The sequence below is a fragment of the Embiotoca jacksoni genome, unplaced genomic scaffold (assembly GCF_022577435.1).
Source record: "Embiotoca jacksoni isolate LCO1_2020_lvr unplaced genomic scaffold, fEmbJac1.0.p SCAF_66, whole genome shotgun sequence".
NCBI lineage: Eukaryota > Metazoa > Chordata > Actinopteri > Embiotocidae > Embiotoca > Embiotoca jacksoni.
This window is the reverse complement of record NW_027185421.1, coordinates 1,013,700-1,033,047: the sequence shown is the minus strand read 5'-3', so window position 1 is coordinate 1,033,047 and position 19,348 is coordinate 1,013,700. Positions and strand designations below refer to the sequence as shown.

The 19,348-nt window shown below is 40.6% G+C and overlaps 1 protein-coding gene across 1 annotated transcript in view; it reads right to left on the bottom strand.

Annotated features, from left to right (window-relative positions):
• Positions 1-7,081: 7,081 nt before the first annotated feature.
• Positions 7,082-19,348, bottom strand: part of syngap1b (synaptic Ras GTPase activating protein 1b) — a 126,284-nt gene continuing 114,017 nt past the window's right edge. Inside the window, 2 exon segments of the mRNA XM_069175353.1 lie at positions 7,082-8,006; positions 17,242-17,314. Coding sequence (XP_069031454.1) covers positions 7,638-8,006; positions 17,242-17,314 — 442 coding nt within the window. The 3' untranslated portion in view covers positions 7,082-7,637.

The window sequence follows — 19,348 nt, the reverse complement described above, 5'->3', positions numbered from 1 at the left end:
GAGGGACAAATCTTCACTTTTTGTGTGGGTTTGTTTCTCTATAATAATAATAATAATAATAATAAACTTTATATGTATATCACCTTTCATACAAGAAATGCAGCTCAAAGTGCTTCACAGCAAGAGAATTACATACAGTGTTTGACATAAAAACAGATATAAAGGAACATTTAAAGATGTAGAAAAGAACAGATGTGATAATCCTGTATGCAAATTGTGTCCCTTGTCTTTATTATATTTTCCATGTAGCTGGTTTTGCATGTGAATATGTTTTTGTTGTTGTCTTCCAGTCTCCTATTAATCAAGTCGTGGACTGAGAACATTATGACATCACTTAATAATGTACAAATCTCTTAATGTCACTACACACACCGGTATTTTGAAACTTATTCGATCAGACTGGAACTGTTCCCTGAACTTTCATGTGTAGATGTATTTTGTTTACTTAATCATTCTCATTAGAATATGTCGGTGACCTAAAAAAATATTCAAGGTCGAACCAGCATCAACCTCCGCAGAGACCTGAACAGCCTGAAAATATGAAAACATGCACAGCAGGCCCCTTTTAATAATTCTTCGCTGGCTTCAGGCATCTTAACCAGACACAAAGCAAGAATTCATGAAATATTTTTTCCCCTGCAATGACTCCCCAGGTCATACTTGTGTATTATGCAAATGACCTCAGAGTTATGCCACAAACAACACTTCCTTCCAGTTCCCAATTTGGCATTCACACAAACATAATTTGCATGCCTCCCGTTGTCTTTTGTTCCTTTCAAAGGGCACCGGGTTAATCAGAAACTGCTAATGAAGGCAAGAAATTTGTTTATTAATAGAATAGAATGCAACTGTGTTGTTGTACTTCTGCCTTTCTGCCAGTAGAGGTCTACAAAGATCAGATTATTTTACATCCCCTGTTAATGCAGAAAGAAATTCACAGAAAAAAGGGCATTTTTTTTTTAGAAATGCTTGCTTTGATAATTGTATATTTTTTATGCATCTCGTGACGTGATGTCTGTGTGACAGATTATAAAGGAGGTGACCAACGTTGCCTGAGGAGAGAAAACCAGCTTTTATTTGATGAGGAGGTTCATTCTATTAAATGTTTTATATGTCTGGAATTAAAAATGCACACAAACTTGATTGTGTAACCAGGCAGAAGGATTTGATGACCGTATCTGAAGTAAAACTGAGGTGGGTCCTTTCTCTGCTCTTGTTCCGTCTATTGCATCTTCCATTATGTGCTATTTTTTTTTTTCTTCTGCTCTGTCCAAAGTCAGAAGGAACTGCAGGCGATTAATTGTAGGAGGATGAAGATAATTAAAAAGCTTGCTACATTCAGTTGAGTCCCTACAGCTCCCCCCCAAAACAATCCGGTCTGCTGTCCTCCCTCAGCTCCTCGGCGGGAGGAGGGAGGAGGGAGAGGAAACGACCTGCTCTGCTCTCCAGGAGGAGAATCACCGTCCCACAGTGACGCAACCTCAGAGTGAAAATACTTAAAGGTGAGGAGACGCAGGAGTGGATGAGCTTTTATGTGGAAAAACTTTGAAATAAATTACTCACTGTACTTTATGTTAAATTTATATTGTACGAAAGCTTAATTATCAAAGCGGATAAATTACCAAAGTTTGATACATTTGTTTATATAAATTAATCTGTTTAGTTTCTTTACAGGCCACGATGCATGTACTGACATAGTCAACAAATAAGTAATTATTAATCGATTAGTTCATCAACTTGACATCAATTTTTGTTAAGAGCAGTTTGGCTGTACCCACTTCTCAAATGTGGGAATTTTAAACTTCCTTTTTTGTTTTATGTGATTTTTAACAAAATATTTAAAGAAAACTAATAAAATGGAGTGACTTTAGCTAACAACATTGAAATAAGTTGTGTAAAAAAATGTATTGACTTTGTATTTGATGAGAGAAGTTGAATGGGAGTCTATGGAGCCGGAGGCTTTTTGGAGCCGACCTCTAGTGGCACTCGCTGGTATTGCAGCTGAAGGCACTTCAGAATCGGACTCATTTTTCAGACAAAGAAGCTCCATCCACCCTTATTTGCATCTTTTGGTTTGGGGGCGTGTCTGTTTGATTGACAGGCCTGGAGTGCAGTCAGGTTTCCGGCAAAGGTGGGCGGGGCATAGCATCCTTCAGGTGTTTTTAAAGCAGCTGGAGTTTGCACACTAAGAAAGAAATCACAGGTTTTCACACAAAGTTAAGAATTTAATTATTTGTTTATTTATTAATTTATTTACGTATTTCTATCTCCAGATTCACCCACCCGAAAAATATAAATTCCGGTGTATTCCAAAAAAAAAAAGAAAAAAACAATACAAAAAGAGAGAAAAAGAAAACGAAAAAGGAAACAATGGCATCTTCATCAACCGCATCAACAAAATCAAAGTGGCAATAATTATTATCATTATTACAATAATAATTCAGAATATCCACATTCATAACAAATCCATATACAACTGCAATACACTCTTCAACACCACTCTTCCATTAATATACACAAAATCCCCAAATGTCTGTCCTGTCAAAACAACAATAGAGGAGCTTTGGGGGGGAGGTGGAGGTAAGGGGGCGGGGCTATGGCTTGTCAAGGGTGGTTATGGAGATGTTAGACCAGCGGAGGTAATGGAGCTAAGGTTAGTAAGAGTATAAGAGGGGTGGGGGGAGGCACACTCATTTAGTAAGGACCTGTACAAAAACAAGCAGTGTTAAGTAATGACGGTATACTTTCATGGAAGGATTCGCCGGTTTGACCGCGGGAGAATAAAAACCAAAAAAAAGGTCAGATGGCTTCCACGAGAGGCAGAATTTGGGGAACAAATTTTCAAGAAATATCTACGGGTTGTCGGAATAAATATATAACTCTGAATGACAACCGCTGCAAACATACAACCATAGGAACCTAAAGTGAAAGTCAGATAAGCAAAAATTCAAAAGCAGGTCGAGAATTTTTTTATATATTTTTTTTAAAAGAAATTCAAAATGGAGGTTTCTGGAAACAAAACAAAAAAAAAAGAAATTGTCTTAGTCTATATATGTACAAACATTGCTTGGTCACCCAAATCTACTTAGAAAAAAAGCTTTTTCAGTTGGTCAAGAAAATGAGTGCAAGCTTTTTAAGATTACGTAAGTTGCTTGTTCGTATCGAGAGCTTCGAGAATAAGTGACAGACGCGGAGTCTGCGCACGCAAAGTGCCTCCGATAGCTGTCAGTACATGTAAAAACCTCTCCATGCCTCGGTATTGGTAACTTGAGAAAGATCCTATTCATAGAAAGAGAGAGAAACATTAGAGGAAAAAATAACTGTACACTCTGCATGTACAAACGAACCGTATATACACATAGACATACCATATATACACATGTATCCAGTATATACACAAAGATTTAGCCAGTACACACACTTATATACAAACACATTCACTCGTTTTTAAATTTTTATTTTTTATTTTAGCGGGACCTCTAACATGTCTCTCTCTGTCCTGGAAAATATACAGCAGGGATTGTAACTCAGTTTGGCGTCAGCGGAGTCTGTCCGTACAAATAAACGGGGGGGGAGGGGAGTTTGTTTGTTTGTTTGTTTGTTTGTTTGTTTGTTTACGGCAAAATGTGACTGCAGAAAACCCGCACTGAAACCAAAAGAGTTCATCCTCTGCTCGGTTAAAACTACAGACAGATAGTCGAAGTGGCGTACAAAAAAAACAAACACAAAATGTCCTTGTCCAACGACAGTTCACATCGTCCGTATAAATGGAGAGCTCCATGGCGACCGTCGGATGAGGAAAAACATCACTTTTTCTGTTTTTTTGTTGTTGTTGTTTGTTGTTGTTGCTTTTGAACGGTTAAAAGAGGAAGGAGGGATCAGGTCACAGCAACGTGCAAAACTCTGGTAAAGGGGAAGTAGGTAAAACCGCCCAAGTTTGTCCCTTTTTTTTTGTTTCGTCACAGTCCAGCAGGGGGCGGGGGGATGGGGGTGGGGGGCAACGCTTTTTACTGCGCCAAGATTGTCTCGGTAAGAAAAACTCGGTTCATATAAAATGGATTTTACTCATGAACTTCCATTAGATAGAGGCGTCTATCTATATCAAGAAATAAACATCTGCTCCGGAAGATTTCTGATGAAGAGGTCTTTTTTTTTTTTAAATACTATATCGTAAGAATAAGCAAGTGTCCTCATAGAAATATAAATAATAAACATTCTGTCCGGTTTTCTCAAAGTTCTTCACTGAAGCAGTTTCTCTCTTCTTCTTTTTTTTTTTTTGAATTAGGCTGTGCATATTATTAGTTTCCTTTTCAAATCAAAAGTCTAAACGAGATTCGAAACGGAAGAGCGAAAAAAAAAAAACTAGAGAAAGAGATCGAGTGAGAGCGAAGTGGTTAAATAAGGCTTTGAAGGAGCCTAAGATGAAGAAAAGAGTCGATGGAGAGGAATCAAAAGGGTAATTTGAAAAGACTACAAGAGAGATAGAGAAAGAGGGAGAGAGGGAAATAAATGCTTTTGAAAGTAAAATCAGCTTTGACTGAAGTTTGAAGAGAAGTCGAGCACCTTTGAAATAACGTCTCGGCCACACCTCTCTCTCTCTCGGTTTGTGAGCGTCGTGCCTTCCTTGGCCTTTGTGTTCCTCCGTTCTGCTGATTGATCAGACTGCATAGCTGTTCTCTGCAGGCTCGGCAGGCTATAACCACAAAAAAAAAAGCCAATATATGTCCAGCCCGCCTATTTTTTAGTTTTTTGTGTTAAAGAAGTGAAGTTCAACAAACGAGGCGTCCAAAAAAAAAAAAAAAAAAAATTGCTTTTCATTTATCAAATCAGAGAGAGAGGGCCCCAAGTAAAGTTGGAAAAAAAACAACAAAAAACACAACCCCAGCTTTTCCTTACATGGTCCGCTGGGGCTCTGCACCGTCCTTTGAGCCAAGAGAGTCGGACCAACAGCCCAAGTTCTCCCTTTGTCAGCCAATCGCGTCACGAGAGAGGGCTCTGGACATTTGGCTATGCCACCCCGTGGACTGCCGATGGTGCATCAGCCAATTAGGTCCCACATTGTCCTCCATGAAGCTTTGAGAGTGGCTACAGGGGAGGGGAGGGAAGGGGGGGGGACAGGGAGACAGAGAGAGAGAAGAAACGGGGGAGGAGTGGGGGGAGGGTGCTTGATCAGGAGCTATCGAAGCATAGCTATCGACTGAGTCTTTTAGTTTTTCTGTAGTTTCAGCTCTGAGGCAACGGCTTTGTTTACCTGAGTCACTGAGGTATTTTTTTCACAGCAATGTTAATCTGTCAATCACGGATCATCTCACATCAGCCCCGCTTTCGAAATCCAACATTCATCACACAAGTTAAGTTTCACAAAAAGGAAGTAGCCCTACGTGACGTCTGGAGAGAGACGATCTTTCCCTGCGTTAAGACTGCCAGCAATTATTAACATTTGGTGGTTTTCGACATTCACTGGAATCAATGAGTCTCGTCTGAGCTGATCTACGACTGGGCCGTTGCGACCTTTGACCCTGCAAAATTTAAGCGATGACACAGAGTTGGCTCTTCGAAAACTCCTCTCGGTTTCAACCTGCACAGTTTAAACAAGCCGAGTTGTTTCTGCAGAGCGACGCCGGAGCGTGAGGCTACGAAAAAAAAAAGACGACAACAAAGTTCACATCCAGACAAACCTTAACAGCAGACAGTTCGTACACAGAATGAAGGATTATGGGTACACGTTACACACATTTTCAAAGACTTGTGTTTTTTTTGTTTTTTTTTAAAGCACTTGACACACAAGAAACAGAAGACTTTCTCTCAACAACAAAAACAGGCAACAAAATTTCAAACATATACTGGAAATTAAATCTTTTTTGGGGAGGGTTTCTTGGAGAAATTTTCAAATTATGCAAACAACTCAAACAAATGAATGAGTTTTCAACGATAAAATATGTTCTTATTGTCTTAAGCGAGACTTTATAAAGTGCATTTGGCCAAAGGATACTCAATATATTTAATCCCAGGCACTTAATGGTAAGCAAACCAAACCTAAATACTCAAAATGGTGTTTAAAATGGAACCAAATGACTTCTGTTATGTTCCAGTGGTAGTTTTAACTGTAAAAAAAACATAAAGTAAAAACATAAGGGGGACAATTACTAACCGGTCATTGGTATTTATTTGAATTTAAAAACAGTTTTTGGTGAAAATCTTAAGAGAAAAATGATTAAAAATAGACCAACACTTTTTTAATTAAAAACCAAAAACACTTGAAATAACTTCATTCATTCATTTCATTCGAAGAGAATTTCTTATAATTCTTTGGAGGTTTGATTTGAAGTAACCTGTGCGTTAGCTGCTTTTTTTCTTAACTGTGAATAAACCCAGAGATTGGAGGAGTGCACTTCTAAAGAGAAATAAATAATAAAATATAAAACAGACACGGAAGCCCCGACGACCCCATCAGACACAAGGACACAACGAGATGCACAAAGAACAAAGACAGACACCAACAAAACCAACAAACGTCCTGTCAGAGACACATTAGCAGGAGAGAACAGACAGTGAGTGAGTCATGGCGAGAGGCAGTGCGATGGCAGACACACACAGTTGACTTGGAGAAAAAAATGGCACCATTTGTTTGTTTGTTTTCTGTTTAGCACCAATTTATCACATATCGGTTCTGAGATTGAGAAGAGAAAAATTGCACGAGCTCAGTCCAAAAAAACAACAACAACAGCAACAACAACAAGAAGTCCCTTAGATTTGAAAAAAAAAGGACAAACAATAATAATAATAATAATAAAAAAAAAAGATTCTCAAAAAAATGTCTCCCAAAACCTCTAACGTGTGTCTTTGAATCTGTTTTTTTTTGTTTTTGTTTGTTTTTTTAAGCCCATGTAGCGTTTCTCTCGAAGCTAACTCGTCTCTAGAGTTGAAAACCCTGTTGAAAATCACTCAAAGGCACTAAGAAAGCCAGACCACGTCGCCGGGTCCTCTAAACTACCTGCAGCCTGGCGTGTTCGGGATATTTACTGCATCTACATCCATGGGAGTCAAAAGGGGGTTGGGGGGGGGGGGCGGGCGGGGGGGGGGGGGGTTAGGAAGGGGTGAGGGGGGGCGAAGGGGGGGTTAAGGTGTCTACCAGCTAGCGTGTAGCACTTCTCCGCTAATGGCTACTATGACGTCTTTGGGCGAGAATTGCAAGACATTCGATAGCGCTTTAAAAAAAAAAAATCCTTGCGTGGATTTTTTTCGGAGTCAAAGACGAGAGCGGCGGATGCTGATAAAGGAATCGTTATCTTGTCCTGCAAGAGCGATACCGTCTGAGGCTCCGCGTGAGAACAAGTTGTCCGTTGAAGAGCCCTTTTGTGTGGTGTGAGTGTGCGATGCGCTGAACGGTAGCCGCGTGATCACTACTTCAAGTTTTCTTCTCTCTCTTGCCCGGGCGATAAGGATCTTGTTGTTTGTTTTTGAAGAGCTGTGTTGCGAAATAGAACAAAATAAATAAATAAACATAAAAAAAAAAAAAAAAAAAAGGACAGGTTTGGGTGGAGGGGTGGGTGGGAGGTGGGGTGGGGGGCGGGGGGAGAGGCAGTGTGTTTATTTTTATTTTTTTTCCTTTTCGTGGCGTCTCTCTCTGATTTGGATCAGTGTTGTGTTTGACCTACTCCCCCTTCCTCTGCTATGCCTGTAGTTGCTGTTGCCGTGGTTCCGGTTGCCTGTGAGGTTGTTGTCATGGGGGAGGATGTTTGGTTGCCACGGAGCTCTCCGTTCTGACTAGGATGCTGATGAGGAGCGGGCAGAGAGGGAGGGTGTGCGGTTTGGGGGAGGACTCCATTGTGGGGTGAGCTGTCGGAGGAAGAGACTCTGAGGCCTTGATCGTTGGTTACCGCTCCTCCTCCTCCTCCTCCTCCTCCTCCTCCTCCTCCTCCTCCTCCTTGTCCTTCTCCTCCTCCCCCTCCACCTTCATGTTTCACACCGGGGTCTGCTGAACCCAGGGAGGAAAGCTGGTCCTCCTAGCGAGATAGAGAGAGGGGGGGAGGAGGGGGGAAGGGAAGGGGGAGGGGGAAAGAGGAGTGGGAGCAGAGGGAGATGGTCGTAGGGAGAGAGGCCGTTCAATGAGCGATGGGAGGGATGCGAGGAGGCGTCCAATCAAGGCAGATAACATGACATGTAGAGGAAATAAAAATAAAAAAAAAATCATGTGTTTGGCGAGGTGTGAGGAGAGCGTGGGACGGGAAAACAAAAAAACATCACCAGAAAAAGGATGCGATTGATCGGAAAACATCAACATTGAAAAATAGAAAAAGAATGTGTAAAAAGACAAACAATGGAGGAGGAGGTAGAAAAATGAAAAAAAAAAACAAAAAAGAGGTGTGAGGAGGGATTGGAAGAACAACACAGACAGGAGGAGAGACAGAAACAGAGAGTTACGAGGTTGATGCGTGATGTCACACCAATAGAAATGGGAGCACAGGAAATAAAAAAGGGCACAACGGGGGGTCGGGGGGAGGACAGGAGATGAAGGGGAATTAAAACTCCTGACGGTCAAAAGGATCCTCATCCTCCTCCGATAGCGAGGGGGGGGGTGTGTGTTTGTGTTTGGGGAGGGGGGGGCAAAGGGGCAAAGTCAGGAAGTGAGTCATTCTTATTCAAATCACGTCAGAAATAACGACTAAATTTCAAAATAAAAGTGCGTGCTTTAACTATCTTAAAGACTAAAAGAAGAACTCTATGATTACGTTTTTTTAAAACACATCTTAACAGCACTTTTAACGTGTTACTTTAAAAACATGCAAAGTAAACATAGAAAGTCAGCGCCTGCAGGCCGGCGTGGAATCCAAACCGCTCGTCCAACCAAAAAATTAAACGTCCAACCCAAAGCCGTCGATCGCCGATTAATGAGCGGCTCCATGGCGGTGCATCTTGGGTTGGAGCTTTTGATTGGCAATTAAAAGTTTGGTTCTGCCATTTTTTTTTCTTTTTTACTTACACAAAGAAACAGCAATGCACTACTGAGTTTCATTATGAGTTTAAAGTCGGCCGTCTCGTTCCCTGACGTCTGTGTAAGGAGCAGTGGGAAGAGAAAAAAACAATGGGGTTATTGTGCCAATAGACAATCTATGAGGACTCTATTCATAACGGTGCTCCATGTCGCCGAGACGATTTTGAATGTAGAAGCGTTTTGAAAAGCTGGAAGTTGGACGGTTTCACCATCAGACCTGAGTAGAAACCTCTCGGAAAATAATTGCACTTGCTTCGCCGTGCATGGGCGGTGTCTAGACGTAATTACAGAGACGCACCGAGACTGTAAACTCCAGTAGAAGAGCTGGAGAACATGTGCAGTAATTATACTCAGGTTTGCTCCTCATTGAAACAAAGGAGAAAAAAAAAATGTGCACGTGTGACATTAAATACCTACAATACAGGAAGTATGAAGTAAGTGTAATATGAATGGGATGAAGGCGCTGTAGAGGGGGGGAGAAGACAGGAAGGAGGAGAGATAGTTTGGTCTGCATCCCCAAAAAAAAAAAAAATGGATCAAAAGCAAATTATCAGTGTATCTGATGGGTGTGTCCACTGTGTTTCCATTTCAGAAGAAAGACACCAAAAAAAAAAAAAAAAGAAATTACCCCAAAATTGTGATGTGAATTAGCAGGCCTTTTTTTCTCTTCTCAATCAGAACCAAAATGAATGAAAAAAAAAAACCAACAACAACAACAACAAAAAAAAAACCACTTCTCGGACGCTAACTTGGTGCTCTGCGAACAGCGTTCAGGATGCCAGTAACATGACTCCAATGACAACTTGTTTTAATTCCTCTCAAAGCACAACCAACAGTGGTGTTTAATATCCATGTGTAGACCAATACACATGTCCATTAAACTCAGGAAGTCAAGCAGCTGAACAAAGACATGGCAAAATGTTGACTGACATCCTTTTCTTTTTTTGTTTGTTGTTTTCTTAAACTTACCGAGCTCGCTTCACTCTTTGTTGGGGCTGAAGTGTTTGATTACTCAGTGCATTCAATTACAGCTTGGTTGTAAGTGGGTTTTTAGTTTTTTTGTGCTAATGAAAGTTGCAGTATTTGGAGACAGAAACACAAAACACTTAGTGGAGTACTGAAATGTTCGGTGTCGAGTAAATAAATGATGCAGGGAAGAATATATATATAAATATATATATATATATATCGTATATACACACAAAACTCTTACCCATCTCCTCCAATCTCCAATCGTGGATGTCTAAAAAAACAAACTTTAAAAAAACAAATCTTTCTTACCTCCATGTTTGAAATAGAAAAAAAAAAACCTGCTGGAAGCCTTAACAGCGTTAAAGAAAACTAAAAGCAACCGCTGACTATAGCTCGCAGGTGAAGAGCGCTAAATTTGACGCAAAATTGAAAACAAAAAAACAACCAACAAACAAACAGCATGTCACACATCATCAGACGCACAACAACAACAACAACGAGAACAACAAACTGGCCACCATTCAACCAAATAAATATGCCCGGTGTGCCAAACACAAACACGTAAAAACATCAGAAACACAGACTCACTGGAAAAAAACAAAAACACCAAAAAAAAACCATGTGCACAGTAATCAGTGTTCTTCGGGGAAGGATTGGGTCAGATACGGAGATTTCACATAATTCCTGTTGTCTTTTTTTTTTTTTTTCTTTTTTTCAGAGGGCGTGCCGGGAGGGATGAAAAAGTCTGAATGGAGATGTGCGCTGATGCATTTAAGGAAAGCATGGCGGTAAAAAGAGATGTGCAGTATCGGAGGCACATTCAAAGAGATTCAACACAAATAGTTCAGCGACTTTCATCAGTAAGAATGTTTTCAAGGTTGCTGCAAATACGTCCAATAATATTGACATTTAACGTCTAATTTCTCACAAACTACTCTAAGATAAAGTCTATGGAATTACCAAGCACTTGATTTATCTTTTAATTTGTATTTTCTTTTCTCTTTTTTTGGACAATTTTGCATTCAAAAGTGATTAAAAATATCTTCAATTTTTTTAATTCCTGACTTTCCACCAATAGAAAATAAAGTTAGAAAAAATGTGATCCTGTTTGTAATCAGCATTCATGTTACAGTAACAGTGTTTAATACATTTTTTTTAAGGATTTTCTTTGGTGTATTCGAAGCTGAAGGCTAAAATAATGAGGTGACCGCTGAATGTGATGGAAAGCAGAATTCTTTTCAAATGCCAACATCTGGAAACGGAGGAGCGTGAAAATCAATGGTGTCATTAATCAGTTTGTATTTCTCTGCATTTCAACAGTTTACTCAATGAAAAGAGTCACAGAGTTCATGACAAATAGGAAAGAACTTTTACAACCCCCCATACTTTTCCTTTTGTTACTTCAACATTATTTAGCCTCGTTACTTCCTCTTCCTTTTGAGAAAAAAACTTTAGAAAAGAGAAAGTTACAGTTAAAGAAGCTCGGTGGCAAATAAAGCGAATGAAGAAATACAGCCGACTCCACATTTCTGTGAAGCTCTCTCTTTGGAAAACATTGTTTAAATTAGCAAACCAGCACTTTTTCTAACCTGTTTGTTTTGTAATCTATGAATCAAGGTTCATATAATGATTTCTTTTATATAATACAGAAGAGGAATCCCAGAATCTGGTTTTCTGCACTCTGTCCCCCCCCCCCCCCCCCATTTAAGACCTAATTAATAGCTTTGTTCTGCATGTTATATAGATTAACATACAGTATAAGTCGTATGTTTGACCTGCAGTTAATAACTTTTTTCCTGTAAAATTGGCCCAGTGGACGTGTCTAAATACTGCAGTGCCCATGAGCCTGGCATCGCAGCCTTGCAGTGTAAAATGAGCCAAACAGAGGAGCAAATCTGAACATTTTTCAAGTGAATTTGTGAATTCTGACCCTCAATCTAAAAAAAAACCCACCAAAAAACAATAGCTTTTTCAGTTTCCTCAAAATTTCTAGATTCAGCACAGAAATCATCTGACTGGAAGTTTTTCTGCCAAAAATGCATCTTGGGAGTCGTAGTTAACTTTAGTTTAATGCCGATCCAACTGTGAGCCGCGAATCACTCCTGAACTAAAGGAGGTCAAATGTAGGAACCACGAAGCAGAATTCTCCTCAAGACACAACCAGCTTTAACTGCGACCACTCGGGAGGTGACTCGGTGAAGCAGCAGACATCAGGTGTCCTCACGGGGCGCAACGTGATCAGCATTGTTTACTCCTCATGATTAAAAGCTTCCACAGTTCACAGATGAACACCTCCTGCTGTCGAGCTGCTTTAAATATTTGAAATGTTTGGTGATCGCTGCCGTCGGTAACCTCTGTCCGATCATCCTGCGACAGGCCTGGTTTTTAATTATGTATTTACTTTGTGAGAGGACAGATGTGAGAGTGAGGTGCGTCCTGCCGGTGTGTCGGCCTGCGGTGGGTTCAACATGGTGCTGCGTGTTGGACAGGGACGCACATAGAGAACAGCAGAGGTGGAACAGGTGGCAGCAGGTAGATGGATGGAGAGTGAGAGAGATTTTGCCGGTTGGTTTATTACCTGGTTACTCGGGGTGGGACGGGCGCGAGACGGGGCTGCACTAGGATGGACTGACGCCTCCCCTAAGAGAAATCACCGTATCTCATCAAACATAGGAGGAGAGGAAGAGGAAGAGGAGATGAGAGGAAAAGGAGGAAAACGGACAGCAAGAGGAAGGAAGGCTTTTTGTGTGCAGGTGGGGAGGATTCAAGGAGGGCGGTGAAGGTTCGGGGGGGAAACAACAGCCACCCGAACGGAACGATGCACGACACACAAAAAAAGAAGGACATGAATATACACATACAAAAAAAATAAAAAGGCCTCCTAACGCACGTTTACATACAAACATAAAACCTGCACGGTGAGACACCCATCAGCCGTGAAGCATCAGAGCAGCGTGCCGTGCAGCGTGTTGTCAACACGAGTCATGCTTATAGGATAAGAAAAAAGAAAGAAGAAAGAAGAAGTCGTGCACTTCCGACAACGACATCTGCAGCTGATTGAACCGCTCTAACAGCTGATCGACGCCCGGTTCAGAGACAACATGCTTCCATCCAACATGCAATCATCAACTCTATGAAGATAAATATAAATAAACAGCAAGAAAAACCCAGAATCATATTTACATGAACACGATATAAAAAACGACACAGAAACAATAGAGAAAAGGATTTTTTTCCTGCATTTTGCACACACACACACGCACGCACACGCACGCACGCACACGCTCACACACACACACACACACACACACACACACACACACACACACACACACGCACGCACACGCACACACTCACACACACACACACACGCACACACACACGCTTCACACAAGCACAAAAAGGTCAAACCACAACGAGTTGCAACGATGAGAACAGATAAAAGAATTAAACCTTAAATAAATGTGATTAATGTAACTCAGGAAGCGTTTTCCTCATTACAAACTGGTAAAGAAACATTTCACAAAACCTAAAAACAAACAGTCCAGCACTGAAATGGTAAAAAAAACCCCACAAAAAACGCACATATCAGTGTTGATATATCATAACTTATTAACTCCATTATTATGTTCATTCATCCTCATATAAAATGTGTTTTTGATGTATTAATTTAAGTTACTTTATTGTATTGTTTTATTAAATTTGGAACCCATTTTGCGCAACATTTTGACTTCCAGATATTTTTCACCGGGTTTCTGCTGCGTTCAACAGATTAAATTAAAGGTTTTTTAAAGGCACATGATTTAATTTAAATTTTGTACTCTTATAACCAAAAGCTTATTATTTACACCAATTTGTTGACATCCATATTAGTTTTGTTCTTCTCACGTTACAATATTTTCTAGAAATAGAAAATGATCAGTTGACGTCACCTCAATCCAGATAAACAAAATATAATTGAGTATATATATATATATAAAATATAGTGGGTGAACAAATGAATAAATAATAATTTGATTTCCCTTTTTGCTGAAACTGACTGTAGCTGAGTTTTTAATTTTTTTTAATCAAATAACAATAACAACAGTATTACAGAAAATCCAAATAAATTTCACGAGCAAAAAAAAAAAAGAAAAGAAAAAGTGATTGTGCACATGTGAAACGTGGCTTTGGAACATTTCCATGCTGTAATTTTCACTTATTTCTACCATGTTACCATGTATTACAACATGTGGTAAACATGTCAACACACGTGATCACATGTGGGAAACTCATGATTGTTTCTGTAAAGGAATCACAAAAAAACTGAATTTGTAATGACTCTTTTTAGCAGGAAAATTTGTTTTAAATGAAATTTAAGACATTTTAAAACGATGTAACATTTCTTTTTGGAGCGAGACATGAAGATCTGAAATGTGTTCTTATTTCCCAACGGAGCGACACTTCTGATCGCAGGTGTGACACCTCCACATGCACGCTCGTCTTCCTGTGTTTATTTGGTCGACATCCTGTCGTGGGGAGGATTACGGCTTCCTGCACCTGCGCTGCTCACGGAGGGCTAATTAAGTGTTGTTGGAGTCGTTAGCAGCAGTGGCCCGAGGAAACGGCGCCATCATCCCCTCTCATCCCCTGTTAATTCACTCCCTCCTCTCAGCTGCTGCGCAAGCTCCGGTTTAACCCGTTAAAAGCTGAGTGACGTCACGAACCGTCAGCCGGTCTCAGAAACTTCTGATCTAAACTGGCTTCGCTGTTTCAGCTTCAAGCAACTCGAGATTAAAGGAGCATTTCAGAATAAAAGTAACTTCCTTTTTTGTCTTTTGTGAGAACGGCTCATTACGTCAACAAATCTACGTTTTAAAAAGCTAAGTGACCTCTGGTGGTCGTATAGATAATGACAACGTGTTGGTCTCGTCATCAAATGACCTTTAACCCTTACGAGAAAGCCGACATCAACCCAATTGGGATCTTTTTGTCAAGTCGCCCGGTTCTCTAAAGCCGCCTTTACTGTTGCCGTGACAACGAAGTTCGAATCCCCTCGAAGGAGGCGGTAGCAACACGATTCATTTTTGTCATTTTTCCAATTTTGTGCAATTTTTTCATTATTAAATTGTGTTTTAACATGTTTTTATGTTCCTTTATCTGTTTTTATGTGAAACGCTGTAAAAATTCACTTTTTCTTGCTTTAGAGCACTTTGAGCTGAATTTCTTGTATGAACGGTGCAATACAAATAGTTCATTATTATTCTTATTATTATCACTAATAACCCAAACCATTATCTCTCCCGTAACCAAAGTGGATTTTGTGCCTAAATGTAACCGTGGCGATAATTTTGGAAACACTCCCGTGGGTCGTATCTTTATTTTCATGATCGAAGGGTTTGGAGGATGAAACCTACTCGCGTTGGTAGCACGCTGACTTTATCTCTGGCGCCACCATGAGGTCATCTCATATTTGTGGTTTTGCGTAAAAACTATTTTCTTTCCAGACCAAACACCTGAATTATTAACTTTCTTTACATGTTTAGTTTGATTTAGAAAATTCATACGCTAACATATCAACCTAGGACGGTAAACTTCTTAGTTAGCATCATAAATCATTATGTTGATGTAAAGACGTGTCCTGAATAAGCTTAAAGCATGAATGAATGTTGGGAAGATGCTTAATAAATGTTTATATATGAGCATCAATCAAGAAAAAAGCATAACACGAATTAGGAATTTAAAATCTGAAGACGAGCACCTTGTTTCACTTTATTTTCTTTATGAGCACAGATTTTTGCAGCGTGATTTTGAATTCTTAATATGAATATGAGCCAGAAGAAAACTTTTTCTTGTGATTGCAAGATATATATTTTCATATTTTCAGCCAGAGAGAAAAGGTGCAACACCTTTTTTAGCTGACAAAGAACATGACTCACCATGATTCACTTTCTAAAAGTCCTGAATCCTCCCTGTAAATGTGACTTTCGCTTCTATTTATTTTCATAATAATCAAATCCCACATTGTTTTTTTCCCCCCGATTGCCGACACGTCACTTCATCGTCCCACGCTGCAAACGTTATCCATCTGGCGCCCAGCTAGGTTTATATCTGCAAATACTATTAAAAAGAAAAGGACCTCCAACTACGACATAGAACAGAGGTTATATTAGTAACCAAAACAGAAACCTGCAGACTTCATGCCGTAGAGATGCATTGTATTAATATACTCCACCGTAGGGGTTCTGCTGAAGACATATACTGTTTTAAATGTATAGTTTTGTGGATTTAAAGACACAAATTAACGCAGCAATAATTGTGATCCAATAATTTAAATTGAATTTTGGTAGTTTATAGTTTGATGAAGTTAATATTTTGAATTTAAACTTGTATTTCTACACCACGTGTTGCTACTTTAGAAACATAAAAGACGTTTGAATCGTTTGACCACGACTGGTGATAATCATCAACACAAAGAAATATACGGTTATTCCAGTCTGAATGTGTGAGAGAGTGTTGTACTTAAAATGAACTGATGTCCAGGTCGCTGTGCATGAGTGAGCAGCTGCCCTCATTACCTCCTCCATATATATGTATACATATATTTATATATATATATATATATATATATGTATATTTATATACAAAATATTGACACGCACACACTGTGTTCACAGCGTGACTCACGTGTCTGAAGGAGGGCGAGTTCAGTTAGAAATCTGACAGGAACATCAGGAGGAGCATGAAATGAAAAGCAGCGAGTAGAAGAAGCTCCTGGAGACGACAGAAGCAGCAAACTGCACAGTCAGACTCAGTCTGCTTCGACGTCACGTGGTCCGAGGACACATGCTCGGCAGAAAAAACAAACAACTACAGAACCGGCAACATCATCACGGACGACCCCCCCCCCCCCCCCCCCCCCCCCCCCCAAAAAAAAAAAAGAAAAGAAAAAGGCTCGACCCGGAGCCTGGACAGCCCGAGGAATGCAAACAGCAACACTCTGAGATCGTCACACAGCTCCTTGGGATGCTGGCAGACGGATGGCAGTCAAACCCAAAAAACACAGGGACAGGGGGGGTCAGGGGTCGGGGGTCAGGGGTCAGGCCAAGACAAATCAGAGAGGGACCACACGCACGCACACGCGCACACACACACACAGCAGACAGAAACCATAACAATAGCAAGGGGAGGAAGGGGGGTGGGGAGGGATAAAAAGAGAGGTAGAAGAGTGGGGGGGGGAGGAAGATAGCACGGGCCACCGAGTCGACGAGAGAAGAAGAAGCAGTCTCACAGACCTGATCAGCGAAAATCCTGGTTTTTGGCTCAATAATGGCTCCGCCCCTTATCTCATCCTCCACAGCCATGAGTCTTGGAAGCAGAGAGAGAGAGAGAGAGAAAGGAGGGGTAAGAGGGGGGGAGGGGGGCAGAAAGAGAGGGAGTATTATGAATTCAGGATGATACTTCACAAGATGTTGAGCAGGTGCATCTCCAAACATCTGGCTCAACATCAGCACAGAGATCAGATGCGGCGGAAAATCTGAAATCCACTAAGCAACCAAAAAAAAAAAAAGCTTTAAGGAGGCACTGCCAATATTTGTTTTTATTTTCTTTTACTGGTGGAGCCTTTTCTGTCCCACCTTCCCCCCCTCCCCCTCTTCCCCATGGGACTTATCAAAGCCCTTCGTTGCCCAATTGAAGGTGTTTTTTTTTTTTAAGTGACCGCATCCCGATCATCCCCCAGGGAATTTACCCCGTCTTACGCAACACTGACTGACCAAGGCCAAAAAACAAAAAACAAAAAAAAAGTGTGTGTGTGTGTGTGTGTGTGTGTGTGGGGGGGGGGGGGGGGGTGGTGGTGGTGGTGGAAAATCCTTTGACTTTAATCATTTTCAAAGAGTTTTTCCTGAGAGCAGCGGGGCGGCGGGAGGTTTTCCCGTGCTCTCGTTGATTATCCGAGCGCCAGGGATTCACTCCAGATCGGGTCGTTGTCTTACAGTCACGCAGCCAGCTGGCCTAAAACTCTGTTCATTTGAACAATACATGCCAAATAGAAGTTTTTCAAAGAAAAAAAAAAAAAAAAAAGTGCTCTTTTTCTGTTTTACAAGGTTTTCGGGCGACACCAAATAAGACGGTTGCGGCGTTGAACCTTTATAACCGAACATAAAAGAGAAACTTTGCAAATTCGTGTCATATTTGTTTGAGCAAAACGAGCCGTGTGTGCGCTCATTAAGACGCTAATCCAATCCAATCGTTGACAGGAACATTTAATTGCCACCATGCTTCAAGGCAGAATAAATTCACCACCAATCAAACAGCACTGTGTCACCCCCCCCCCCCACCCCCAACCCCCCTCAGCACATTCATGTCATGTTTTATTAAGAAGACAGAGAGGCACATATTTGACAATAAAGAACGAAAATCCACAGGTGAAGTTTCAAACAGAAGTGTTTGGATGTTTTATTCCATAAATAATGTACAGTGGTCGAGTTATTATTATTTTTTTCTTTACAAAAAGAAGAGAAATAGGAAAAAAGAAAAAGAGTCAATCAATAAAGCACAGACAGAAATATTAGCACTGTCCCAGAAAACAATGGGATGTAACATGGGTATACAGCATTAAGATTCTGACATGACTTCAAGAAGGCAGACAATGATTCATGTGGGTGATATGAAAAGAAAAAAAGAAAAGAAAAATAAAATTAAGCTTCATATATCCAGTTGTACTTCAAGTAGTGTGCTTCTGAGGTCGAGTCGTACATTTAGTCCAAAACAATGTGTGTAACTACCGACATGAGGTCACAATGTCTGCATGTTCTGCTACAGAGAAAAAAGGCAAAGAGACAAAGGTGTCAGAGAGGATGTGAAGTCAACGGAGAGACGTGGACGGAGCGTCAGGGCCTCGCGGAGAAGACAAATACCAGAGGACGGAGGTTTTTATTTCATTTTGCCTTTCGGTAATAAATCGGAAAATGTCACGAACGAAAGTCGAAATCTCGAGAAGCTCCGCACCTTCGGGATCAAACGACTCCATCAATTGTCTCATTGTTTCTTGTGACAACAACACGTCCTCTTTGTATTGCACGCAGGCGTTACCATGGATACCGTTACATCCGTCCGGCTACGGCTAATTCTGTTTGTGCGAACGCGGCCGCTTCCTCCACGTTCGTGAGGCTTCTCCTTGTGAACGCAAAGAACTTTTGGCACAATGTCTTCAAAGTCCTGAAACGTTATTACCAAACTGTGTTCACGCTGTTCTGGAAATATTATTTCAACTTTATTATCAACATTTCCGCTTTATTCTCAAAATTGTATTTCAACTTTATTCTCGCCTTTTTTGGTGACATTTTGACCTTTTCTTGAGATTCCACCTTTTGTGTGACTTTTCCATTTTCTTTTCTAAAC